This window comes from Aulonocara sp. 'chitande type north' Nkhata Bay, linkage group LG12, assembly GCF_057382095.1.
Source record: "Aulonocara sp. 'chitande type north' Nkhata Bay isolate Kocher_YH1m ecotype deep benthic linkage group LG12, A_spYH_male_GT1.1, whole genome shotgun sequence".
Lineage (NCBI taxonomy): Eukaryota > Metazoa > Chordata > Actinopteri > Cichliformes > Cichlidae > Aulonocara > Aulonocara sp. 'chitande type north' Nkhata Bay.
In genome coordinates, this window is record NC_141355.1 from 30,368,806 (window position 1) to 30,381,317 (window position 12,512).

The following is a 12,512-nucleotide window of genomic DNA, read 5'->3' on the forward strand; positions in this document are numbered from 1 at the left end:
AACATTTGTATGCTTTTATTGCAGAGGTAGCCTTCAAATGCAGCAAACAGGAGTACTCATATTCTTGGGGTTACTTGGGGATTGAAAAACAAAGAAAAGGAAAAGTTTGTGCAATGATAAGGACTAACAATAATAAGGATCTGTCATATATGTGCAGAGATCAAAAATAAAAATGTAAAAGAATGAAATGATAATATTAATAATGCTCAAGTCAGTGGTCTATAGGAACAGCAGTAACAGATTTAACAAGGAAGATTACAAAGATGCTCGTGTTCATTAAATTATGTGGACTGATTCCTGTGGATTCCTTAAAATTCAGATGACTTAGTTGTTTTTTTGATCCACTTGAGTTGTTTTTTGGAGAGAAATGAGAAGACTGCAGGCTCATTTATCTCGCCACACACTACAGGTCCAAAAGAAGTGACTCCAACCAGCTCTTTATTGCACAGCAGTGGCCCTCCTGAATCCCCCTGCAGCAAGAACAAATGTTTGACATTTTTGGGGGGTGTTTTAACTATTCTGGAGATTTAAAAAAGCCAAAAAGGTCTTGCGCTTTATTGCAATTTACAATTTCATATTACAAAGCAACTTACTAATATATACTTACATTACATGTACTAGCCTTAGCGTTTCCATTTGAACCAGCACATATCATGTCACTAGTAATAACAGGGTTGCGGTTGTAATAACCACGAGAGTTGCACTTCTTTCTGTCAATCACAGTCACATTGACAGACAACAAGACATCCGACCTATTCTTCTTTTCAGTTTTTCCCCATCCAGCCACCAGACAGTTGCTGCCAGCTGCAGGGTCTTTGAGAGTTTTGCCCAGCTTGAGAAATGTCACTGTTTTGGTTTCCATCACTGGATTGTTAAGCTGAAAAAAAGAAGATTTGCATATTGATAATGATTATCTATGTATTATGTTTATATAAATGGCCTGTATTTATATAGCCCTTTACTAGTCCCTAAGGACCCCAAAGCGCTTTACATATCCAGTCATCCACCCATTCATTCACACACTGGTGATGGCAAGCTACATTGTAGCCACAGCCACCCTGGGGTGCACTGACAGAGGCGAGGCTGCCGGACACTGGCGCCACCGGGCCCTCTGACCACCACCAGTAGGCAACGGGTGAAGTGTCTTGCCCAAGGACACAACGACCGAGACTGTCCAAGCCGGGGCTCGAACCGGCAACCTTCCGATTACAAGGCGAACGCCCAACTCTTGAGCCACGATCGCCCCTTTATATAGTTATAAAGTAAGTAAATAAGACAGAACATAACAGCAGGGTGCATACATGAAACGCCCTAACTAAGCCGCTGGCTTAATATACAGGAATATTTGTGCTGAGTATGGCCTGGATGTCCCAAGGTCAAAATGGAATACACCCTCTAGGGTGGTTAAGAATGACCAAGCTAAGACCCTGTGGGACTAAGTAAAGAAAGAAGGCTGTAGTAATAGATGTAGCTATATCAAGTGATAGCAACATCAGGAAGAAGGAACATGGGAAGCTTGGGAAATACCAAGGGCCGAGAGAGGAACTACAGAAGATGTGGAGGTTGATTCAAAAGTTGTCCATGAGGTAATTGGAGCACTTGGAGCAGCTCACCCCCAAACTAGGTTAATGACAAGTGTCATTATTACTAAAACTAGTAGTGTGGCACACTAAGCAGGAAAGTGCCAGAGGAACAGGGGATAAAGCATGATGCTATAGCAACATGGCTGAGAGCTAAGATAGAAAATCCCTAAAGATAAAATTAATCAATACTTTAAATATAATTAGCTGGTAATTTCAACAGTGAGTGTAGTGTCGTGATACTGGACTGCAGCGAGCCAACACCAAATGAGAGTCAGTTAATAAACAGATTGCTAATTTTTAACAGTCAGTTATTACTCATTGGTCAGTACTAGCTTACAATGTTTTGACTTTAAAAACATGTTTCAACTATGTAAGAAGAGTAAGTAAAGAAAAGAAGAAAAGTAAATGTTAGGTCCTGAGCTGCCTAACATTTCATATTATTCATATTGTTACATATTTCAATTGTCTTTTCACAAATAGAAATGTTTTATGTAACATAAAAAACATGTAATACTAAATCAAATCTCATGTAATTAAAAGCTCTAAAAAAATTGTGCACTTTAATTTACTGCCCCATTTTAAACAAATTCCTCTAAGTGGGTTTTCTTGAAAAAGCGTTTAAATTACAGGGTTGCGTCTTTGCTTCATTTAGTATTGTGAATTGTACAGTGAATATTGACCTTACCTTGAGCAACATGAGGTCATTGCCCTTTAATATATTACAAAAGTCAGGATGAGGAAATTGTTTCTTAACCTCTCGGAATTGTTTCGAATCTTTTTCCTCTTTCTTGATGGAGTGTGCTCCCAGGATCACCTCACTAATACTGTAAAAGAAAAAAATACAGAGTAAAGTTAACATATATAAAAGCTTCATAGGGGAGGACTACGATAAGATAAATTAACTCTATATTTTGTTATATGCATATTATTAGAGGTGGTTGCGTTATGGGTTTTACTGAAAAATTACTTTCATGGGTGTAGGGTGATGAGGGTTAGAATATGAACAGATTTTGTCTATTGTCATTTTTTGGAACGTTATCAACCTCTATTTTCATTAATGTGCAAAGCAGTCAAACATACTCGTGTCTTACAGGCTTTTTTCCTGAGAGCTGAGGCTTGTCCTTAAAAACGGCAGAAAAATCTGAGGGATTTTTAAAAGCAATGCTGTAGTGGGGCGAGGTGGACGCACCTGAGCGTCATCAGCGATCACGCTGCGCCTGCTTTAACCCTTTAAGACCTACCATAGAACCAAGTTCGCCAGAGCTTATATTATATTTTTACATGCTGTGGAGCCATTTTTGGGAGCATTTCAAGTTGCTATACATCAATACAACCATTATAGCCCAAACTTTAATAATATGTCTGCATTAGGTGCATAGTAATTACATAAATTGCAAAAAAGTGCAATAAACTACAAAAAAATTGAAAATCGTTTTTGTTTTTTTAACATATATTTCTAGTTAGAGAAATTTAAGAGGCTTATCCCTCAAAACTGTAAATACAAAAAAGTTACACAAACTAGTTTCCCACCACAGGAAATTTATTTTGAGTGTCTTCATAGTTTTATTTTTGAAATACACCAATTTTTATATACTGCAGGAAAAACGAAAATAAATATTATAATGCAAATTTGCAAAATAACAGCATATGCATCAAAATAAACTATTTCCAGCAGTGCAATATGAGTCTTAAGCATCCCAGAAACGACACAGAAAGTCATAAAGTCAAACATAACTTTTTAAAACACATAACAAGTAAAACACAAGCTCATAAGGCCCCGATCGTAAAAAACTACATTTCCGCAAAATGACGTCACTTCCGGTTTCGGGCAGGTCATGCGGTCATGTGATAGTTCGCGCTGATGGACGTAGGAAGTGTTACAAACAGCTGATGGATCGGCGAAGCGTGTTTCTGGAATATCATGTTTTTGTTGCTGCAAGTGATTTTTATGCAGTTTTTGCAAAGCTATATGTGGAAGGAAACTGTGACCTAGGACAAGCTGATGGCATAAGATGTAAGTACAACTCCTCCGGTTTCATATGCAAAAAAAATTATTGCGCTAGCTTACTTGGTTGCAGAGCTACCGGGATTTAAAAATAGTTACGCAAAACAGAGCGTGCCCGCTCCGATCGGCTGTAAAGGGTTAAAAAGGTGAACTAGGTCCTTTCTTAGTTGTTGTAGGGGAAGTGAGCAACTGCGAGGTGAAAAACTGAAGCAGGGTGTGAAAAGTGACAGCAACCGAGAGTAATAAAAGCAACACTGAAATGTGGTCGCTTCCGCCATGAGTTTATTCAAATACATTTTTAAGGAGATGCTGATTTGATTGTGCCTACTATTAACATGATAAGTAATTATGTAAATTATTTACACTGAAGATGTGAAGTTTTAGCATATTTGTACTCACAGTATCAGTGAAAGGATTACTGACAGTATTTTATATGTAGACATATGTTATATGTATATATTATTTTATATTATTATGTATATATTATAAAAATGTATTAAAAAAACATACAATGTGTTATTTTTCACAGTCTGTTAAAAATATTAAGATATTTTGATTTGATGTCAGAAGAGTAAGTCTGTACTTAGTGCAGTGGGCAGCAGTCAGGACCCATTGTGGATGGATTAATATCCCCCCACAGAAAGACTTTTTACTTTTCAAGTAAGCCATGAAACTCAGGGAGTGTGGCCTGACTTCCTTCCCTCCAATAATCTCAGAACCATGACCTAAAATTAAAAGAAAATATTCACTTAAATATCTAAATCACAAGATAATCAAGTCAAGAACTTAAAAATGAAAGAAGGAGCAGATGAGTAAAACACAAGAAATGCCAGCGGCTTTGTAATACTGAAAGTAATGCCCTTGCATTCTGTGTACTGAATGAATGTGCAATAGAAAATATTACTCACTTGACTGGATGATGAAGAAAATCAAACATGAGATTAAAAGACTGAAATTCTTCAGGCAGAACATTTTGTCTTACCCCTCTTTGATTAGATGCCGAATGCCATGAAATTTACTTTGATGCATAGCTTTATACGCTGAGTTCGAAGGATGTGGTTTGATCATGGAAAATAATGAGTCAGCAAAACTGACACATGCCAGCTGATGAACTGGTGATATTGTTTCAAAGCAAGTGGTCAGATTTATCACAAATAATAACAATTTTCTGTAGTTTCTATATGAGAGAGGGGATTAAATTGAACTTCCATTGTAGTTTTAAGGTTTTTATTAAAAGTCAAGAATGGATTAACTGAATTCAATTTAATTTTATTTATATAGCTCCAAGTTAAAAAGGCACTTATATTGGTGCCAAAGTATAATTCAGTTTAATGCAGTAACCTGAATTGTCAATCAAAGCGACCAATCACATTAGGACCCCATTTTGTTTATGCTCTACCCCCCAAACAGTCAATAGTCAGTTGATTTCAGTTTCAAGGAAATCTTCTGCAGCGCTTCCAAAGCACACACTCTGGTGTGCGCAATGGCTTCTTTGTGGCCGTGGCTGCTGAACTCTTCACATATGGATTTTTGAATTTCTGCACAAGGAATTGTGTAAAGTATCAATGAATACTAGTGTTTGTAAAAACTAAATAATTTGCTTGTTATTTTGATTTTTTTCATACAGAACTTTTAACATAAATATAATTCCAAATCTTTACCTACAGAAAAAGTGAGCACCGACAAACACTTGCTCCTGCGTCTTCACTCCAGTCACTTGACTGCTTTGGATGTCACTCACCTGCTCTCTGCTGTTCCACAGACTTTGCCTGCCTGCCTACAGTAACCTCTCCTCGTGCTCATTCCAACAGCATGACAAGAAGTCCCACTTTCACTCCATTCAGTACTTGTTGCCTTCTTATAACATTTACTCTTCAATGGAGTCTTACATGGTGAGCGTGTACATAGGTCATGGCGGTTGAGTGCATTACTTTTTGTTTTTCTTTCAAACAATTCTAACTACAGATTCCAGGTCTTTCTGTAGCTGTCCACAATTGGTTCTTGGCTCTTGGCTCAGTCCTATGTCTGAACTCTTGTGGGGAGCATCTGGTCGTGGTTGATGTGAAATTATGTTGTTTCATTTCCACTTCCAGATTATGGCCCCAGCAGTGCTCACTGAAACCTTCAGTAGTTCAGACGTTCTACTGTAACCAGTGTCATCAGTATGTTTTGCAACAATAAGTTTGCAAAGGCCACTGATTTTATCCATCATGACATGTTTCTTCTGTGACACCTTGCTAATGAGCCTCCTTTTGTACAGGCCATCAGTTGGGACTTACCCAGCTGAATTTGCCCTTTCTTTACATGCTCAATACTTTTTTTACCCTGTAATAATAAAATAATGGATTGCATTTATATAGCGCTTTTCGGGGGCCTCAAAGCGCTTTACAATGCCACTATTCATTCACTCTCACATTCACACACTGGTGGAGGCAAGCTACAGTTGTAGCCACAGCTTCCCTGGGGCAGACTGACATTCTGTGTCCTGTGTCCATTCTCATTATTACATACAACATATGGACTTCTATGGTTTGATTTATTTGCATGTGTGGACTGGATGGATTTTTACTGATATCTGGCGAGAATTTCATATTCATATGCGCCTTTTTTTAGGAAATTGGGGAGATATTCAGTACTTATTTTACTCACTGTATATTCGTACATTTGACAGTTGAAATGAGCACTAAATCTGTTCACAATGCACAGGTTTATTAAAATTTACTGTTGAAATGCTACATCTCTTCAATCCATGCACATTCTGCACTTGGTAATCTGTTTACATTAACCCTATAAAGCCCTTTGTATCATATTTGATACCTGAGTTTCTGAGACTTCTATCTCATCAATATGATCAATACTTGTCATAATTTCAAAATGTTATGGACAAAATATTAACATTGTTGTTAACAAAACGTTGAAAAAAAAAGCCCAATGTATCAAATGCGACACAAAAAAAAATATTATAAATATATAATAAAAATATGTCATGAACAACATGATATAGCAAAAAAAAAAAAGTGTATTTTGTTATAAGGGTTAATAAACATCTAAGTTCCTCCAAAAAATGGGTTGGGGTTGAATGGGATGAGTCTTACAGGGTTAATGGTCAACACAAAACTTTCATCTTCCTGGTGAAACTGAACAAATGCTAATTTTGGATCGTGTTATCAGAATTACTCAAGTAATACAACGAATTATAGTAAAGAGAGGTACTTGGTAAGGGTCACAAATTTAACAAATATTTGTGTCTATCATAAACTCAAAATCCGAAGCAGTACATTTCTTCTTATTTGGCTTTGACTAAAACACACACTGGTGCGCACTCGTCTTTATGTATCAAGCCTAAAGGAAGTGGTCTGAAAATTCAGCATAATGGGCTCAAGCAAGGCGTGGGAATGCATTTGTTTCAAAGATAGTGGTAGCATTTACAAGTATTCATTCAGTAACCATGTCTTTTTTCTATGTCGTTGCTGAGGTTTGTTCTGTCTGGTGTACAATGAGTCATCCTTGAGTGTACGTGTCCATAAATCTACTTGTATGAAAAAAGCTAGAAGAGTGTATTGATGTTAAAAGAAAAAGCACTTTATAATAACTTTACAGTTGGTGTAGAGATTATTTCCTTATCAGACATGTAGCTTTGAAGCAGCTTCACCTGTCAACTAGTGCCAGTAAGAGACAATGAGGCATGTCTGTCAGCAGACAGTCCACAGATACATCCTGAAGGAAACATCTCAAAGGTAGTGCCCAAAAGAAGAAGGAACTGATTATTTTCAAATTATTAATAATTAATTACTTAATTGAATGTATAGTCATAAAGTGGATGTTTTCTATGTTGACATTACTGTAATTAATACTACTCAGAATGAGAAGACAGTATGTGCAAGAAAAAGTTGTTCACAGCCTTCTCTTTTTTAAGGCTTGTAATACGGAAAGTGGTGAATCTTTCTGGCTGACAGGTTGAATACTCTCACTTTGTTGTTTTACTTTCATGGGGTTTGTGTGTCCACAAAAAATGTGTTTTATCTCATGTGTTTCCAGCAAATGTGATTGACCGAAGCAAACAGGAGCACTTATATTTCTCTTGGCATTTTATGTAATTTGCAAAAAGAGAAAATATTTTTTTTAAATTAACAAACATCTTTGTTCACAAAAAAGAAAAAATGAGGGGAAAAGGAGTAAATATGTCATTTTCCACTGCAGGAACTAGGTGATTGTTTGTTTGTTTTTTCCAAAGGAGTAATTCTCTGTTGGCCAATAGAAAGAATATAGGTCTGGCTTTTCATGTCTCAAAGCTAACATGTCAACCTATATGTGCAATCTGCAGTGACAGCATCTAAAATATTAAATTGTAATCCATCACCTATCACAGTGGCTGTGTCCATTTTTGGTAAACAGAACGGCCACAAAGGCAAATATTTGACTCATCTGACTTCAATTCCTGCAGTGGAAATGGCTAGCCACAGCAGAACTACGATCACATGTGTGTACAAGAAGGAACGCGAGAAGCTTGAGAAGTATCAAGGGCTCAGAGGAGAGCTGCAGAAGATGTGGAGGGAGAGAGTAACAGTGGTCCCAGTATTAATCAGAGCACTAGGTGCAGTGACTCTTAAGCTAGGCGAGTGGCTACAGCAGATCCCAGGAACAACATCGGAGATCTCTGTCCAGAAGAGCGCAGTCCTAGGAACAGCTTTGATACAGCGTAGGACCCTCAAGCTCCCAGGCCTCTGATAGAGGACCCGACAGAGACCGCAATGACAACAAGACGTCAAAGATTTCCATCTTGTTTATCATGTTGATGCCTCTGGAGTCATGAAATTTCAGTTTGCTTAATTTATTCATGATTCAGTTGAGTTGTTTTTCTGACAAAAAAGAGTAGACACTAACTAAAGTGGTTGTTCTGTGTCTTCTTAAATTAATATATATATATTTAACCGCTGACAGACAAGAAGTATAATAAAAAAAGTTAACATATATTTACTGTTAACTTTTTCAATTCGTGATTGTGGAATATTCATCATTTTCAGCTTCATTTCAACTTTTGATTTAGTGGTTTGTTTGTTTTTTACTGTGTATTAAGTTGTAGTAGCTCAAAATAGCTGCAAACTTAGGTCAGGTCACTAAACAAATTATAATGCATCATGGATAATCCTAACCACCATCATTCAATTCAATTCAATTTATTTATATAGCACTCTTCACAGGGTAAAAACCACATAGTGCTTCACAGTAATATAAAAACAGAAATACATTTAACCATAAAGTACATAAACAGGACATAACTTTGTCTTTGCAAGACATTTATCTAGACACTCTTATCTCAATATGGCATCTGATTCTTGGTGTGCTTGCTTTTTCTACATTTAGTAACCCAGACCATTGGTTACTAATGCAAAACAAAAGTACATTACAGAAAAGTACACTTCTATCAGTCAACTGAATTTCACACCATATTTCTACAGGTTGACAACCACTGATTTACAACAAACGTTCAGTAACACTCTGCTTTAACATCATCCCTAAAATCATAAATATAGACAGATATAAATGTAGACTCGTGGTGGCAAAATAACACAACTGAACTTAGTATCCCTCTTTAATTTAAAGATGGAAGCAGGAATGATTCAGAGAACTCATTCTATTTTAGATCCCTTCATTGTATTTTTGATCCACTTGAGTTGTTTTTCTGACAGAAAAGAGTAAACTCCGGGTTTTTTAATGAGACCGCACATCCGTCCAAAGGAAGTGATTCCAGCTAGCACACCATTGCACATGAGAGGTCCTCCTGAATCCCCCTGCAAAGAGAGCAATAATATGAGGTTCATTTTTTCATTTATTTTTCGACTCGTTTACGGTTCAAGTAGCGAAGTGGACGGTGAGGCGTACATACCTGACAGGTATCAGCTGTGTTTCTACCATTCGAACCAGCACATATCATGCTGCTGGTGATAACAGGATTGAGGCTGTAATAATCAGCTGAGTTGCACTTCACTCTGTCAATCACTGTAACATTGACAGACCTCAGGACATCTGACATTCGATTGACATTGTTTTTAGTAGTTCCCCATCCAGCCACCACACAGACGCTGCCAGCTTTCGGCTCCTTACTGGTTTTGGGCAGCGTGAGCCAGTTTACAGCTTTGGTTTTTTTCACTTTCTTGTCCAGCTGAAATTTAAATAATACTTATTTAACCATAATGGGTTCATCATTGCTTTTAGTAAAAACAAACAACAAAACACACACATTTATCATATTTGAGAGAGTGCATGTATATATTTGAGCTTATATGTATAATTTTGACTTTGAGAAAATTCAACAAAAACAAATTTTCTATAAATTCCTCTAAATATAATTATCAGCAATCTTGGATCACTTTTCCATTCTTTTGTAGTCACATTACCTTGAGTAACATGAGGTCATTGACCTTGTCCGTGCCATCATAGCAGGGATGAGGCAAACTTTTTTTCACCTTTCGGACCTGTCGGAAATCTTTTTCATCTGCTTTGATGGAGTGCACCCCCAGCAACACCTTCTTAATGCTGTAAGAGCAAAAACGGTGCAGTGTTAAATTACAGTTCAGTTATGGAATAGGTTTATTGATTAAGAAAGTGACAAATATGGTAACAGTGATGCAGAGCAGCACTTGTTCCTTGTAAAGAAGTGTTCAAACCCCTGAGCTCTTGTGGTTTCTTTAGTCACTATCTGCCAGATTATAGCTGCTATAATGAATGCTGAGTGGAGCATCATAAAGAGGAAATGTTACTGACTAGCATGGCATTTTGAATAATCATAGTGCAACATCTTTGCAAGAGCCAACAAGAATTAAGATTGCAATTTTCAAATGTTAATGGGAAAGATTCCTACCTAGGACAGTGTGCAGCAGTCAGGACCCATGCTTGATCAATTAGTACCCCTCCACATATCGGTTTGTCACTCTCCAGCAGAGCCATGTAAGGCAGCGAGTGTGACTGCACTTCATTACCTCCAATGATCTCAGAACCACGACCTAAAGTGACAAATATTCAAAGAGGTCATTGAGATGAACAGATAAATTCTCTTCACACCTTCCTTTGTAAAACTAAAAGACATTTAGATCACACAATCTACATGCACAACACTAAACAAAGCATAAGAAACAAGCAGAAACATTACCATGATTTAGGCATATTTACATCAATTAATTCATTAGTATTAAATAAACAAATGCACAACAGATGAAATAACTCACTTGACTGAACAATGAGAAGGACAACACATGAGAGGAAAACACTGAAACCCCTGAGGCAGAGCATTTCTTCTTGTTTCGCTTTGATCTAAATAGACTGAAACACACTATGGTGCACAAAGTCGCCTTTATGTGAGCTCAGAGGAAGTGGTCTGACAAATGGAAATTCATGTGTCATGAAAAGCGGTCGCAAGCATGAGGTGAGGATGCATTCATTTCAAAGGCAGTGATCCGATTTACAAGTAAATCTCATGATCTGTGTGGCACAGTGCAAGTCATCAGTGGGTGCAGGTGTCAATACATGGACTAGTGTGAAACAGTTGGAGGAAGACATTATTCATGTTGAAAGAACAAGTCCTTTACAAGAACTACACTACCAGTCAAAAGTTTGGACACACCGTCTCATTTAATGATTTTTCTTTCTTTTCATAGCTATTTACATTGTAGACTCATATGGCATTCTGTAGTAAACAAATAACTCAAAACATATTTATATTTTAGATTCTTCAAAATAGCTACTCTTTTATTTGATTACTGCTTTGTACACTCTTGGCATTCTCTCGATGAGCTTCAATGAGTCAGCTGAAATGGTTTTCCAACAGTTTTGTAGGAGTTCCCAGAGATGCCGAATATTTGTTGGCCCTTTTGCCTTCACTCTGTGGTTCATCAGATCCCAAACCATCTCGATTGGGTTTAGGTCAGGTAACTGTGGAGGCCAAGTCATCTGGTGCAGATCTCCATCACTCTCCTTCTTGGTCAAATACCCCTTAGACAGCCCGGAGGTGTGTTTGGGGTCATTGCCTGTTGAAAAATAAATGACGGTCGAACTGAAGGCAAACCAGATGGGATGTCGTGTCGCTGCAGGATGCTGTGGTAGCCATGCTGGTTCAGTGTGCCTTCAATTTTTAATAAATCCCCAACAGTGTCACCATCAAAGCACCCCATCACACCTCCTCCTCCATGCTTCATGGTGGGAATCATGCATGTTTCTGCGTCGTACAAAAACACGGTGGCTGGAACCACAGATTTCAAATTTAGACTAATCAGACCAAAGCACAGATTTTCTCCACTCTAACGTCCAATCCTCATGTTTCTTGTCCCAAACAAATCTATTCTGCTTGTTGCTTTTCCTTAGTAGCGGCTTCCTAGTATCTATTTGAGCAAATCCACAAAGGAACCCTGACAAAGCCCATCTGTCATGGTCCGTGTGAGCAGCTGGGTGTGGCTGGTGTGGATCCCGGCTTCCTGTAACACTAGCGTTCCCCCTCCTCGACTCAGAGATGGTCTTTCCCTTTTTCCTTTACAGAGGTTACATCTTTCACCATCTTACAATGCTGTGATTGCAGCCATTTACCAACTCTCTGTGAATGGTACTCATGGTCTTTGATCAGTGGGCTTTGGTCAGTGGTTGTTGATCAATGGTCATGAGAATTAGAATTATTAAGATTAAGGAACTGACCTCCCAGCCTATTGTTTATAAGGTTGGGGAAACCTGCAGTCAGCTGAGACTGAAGAAGTCACTTGGATGAGTGATGAAACGTTTCTCCCACAAAACGCTATATCCAGATGAACAGAATCAACTTTTGGAGATTTACTTACCTGGATTATTGAGCATGCATCAAGATATTTAGTTACATATATGTGCTTCATAATTCCATATATTTTTATTCATATATTTGATGGCTTCAGTGAGAATCTGCA

General features: G+C 37.7%; 2 protein-coding genes and 1 long non-coding RNA gene across 3 annotated transcripts in view; 1 reads left to right on the plus strand and 2 right to left on the minus strand.

The window, feature by feature from the left end:
- Positions 1-4,576, minus strand: LOC147317742 (granzyme A-like). Its single transcript, XM_086315049.1, has 5 exons — positions 4,497-4,576; positions 4,172-4,313; positions 2,269-2,407; positions 608-877; positions 1-470 (listed from the first exon to the last, which is right to left on the minus strand). Exons 1-5 carry the CDS (start codon positions 4,558-4,560, stop codon positions 309-311), a joined length of 777 nt encoding a protein of 258 aa, XP_086171175.1. The 5' UTR covers positions 4,561-4,576; the 3' UTR covers positions 1-308.
- LOC147317743 (uncharacterized) overlaps positions 3,047-12,512 on the plus strand; it is a 25,207-nt gene continuing 15,741 nt past the window's right edge. Inside the window, exon 1 of the long non-coding RNA XR_015131878.1 lies at positions 3,047-3,597. This is a non-coding gene — a long non-coding RNA (uncharacterized LOC147317743). The remainder of the gene's footprint in view (positions 3,598-12,512) is intronic.
- LOC147317744 (granzyme A-like) lies at positions 8,792-10,881 on the minus strand. Its single transcript, XM_086312957.1, has 5 exons — positions 10,815-10,881; positions 10,451-10,592; positions 9,987-10,125; positions 9,476-9,751; positions 8,792-9,380 (listed from the first exon to the last, which is right to left on the minus strand). The coding sequence occupies exons 1-5, from the start codon at positions 10,876-10,878 to the stop codon at positions 9,219-9,221; spliced, it is 783 nt and encodes a 260-aa protein (XP_086169083.1). The 5' UTR covers positions 10,879-10,881; the 3' UTR covers positions 8,792-9,218.

Coding starts and splice junctions, on each gene's coding strand:
- LOC147317742 (XM_086315049.1), bottom strand. CDS start 4,560: ATGTTCTGCCTGAAGAATTTCAGTCTTTTAATCTCATGTTTGATTTTC. Junction 4,314..4,496: donor TTTCTTCATCATCCAGTCAA/GTGAGTAATATT, acceptor TTTTAATTTTAG/GTCATGGTTCTGAGATTATT. Junction 471..607: donor CTAAGGCTAGTACATGTAAT/GTAAGTATATAT, acceptor TTCTTGCTGCAG/GGGGATTCAGGAGGGCCACT.
- LOC147317744 (XM_086312957.1), bottom strand. CDS start 10,878: ATGCTCTGCCTCAGGGGTTTCAGTGTTTTCCTCTCATGTGTTGTCCTT. Junction 9,752..9,986: donor ATGACCTCATGTTACTCAAG/GTAATGTGACTA, acceptor TTTAAATTTCAG/CTGGACAAGAAAGTGAAAAA. Junction 9,381..9,475: donor ACACAGCTGATACCTGTCAG/GTATGTACGCCT, acceptor CTCTCTTTGCAG/GGGGATTCAGGAGGACCTCT.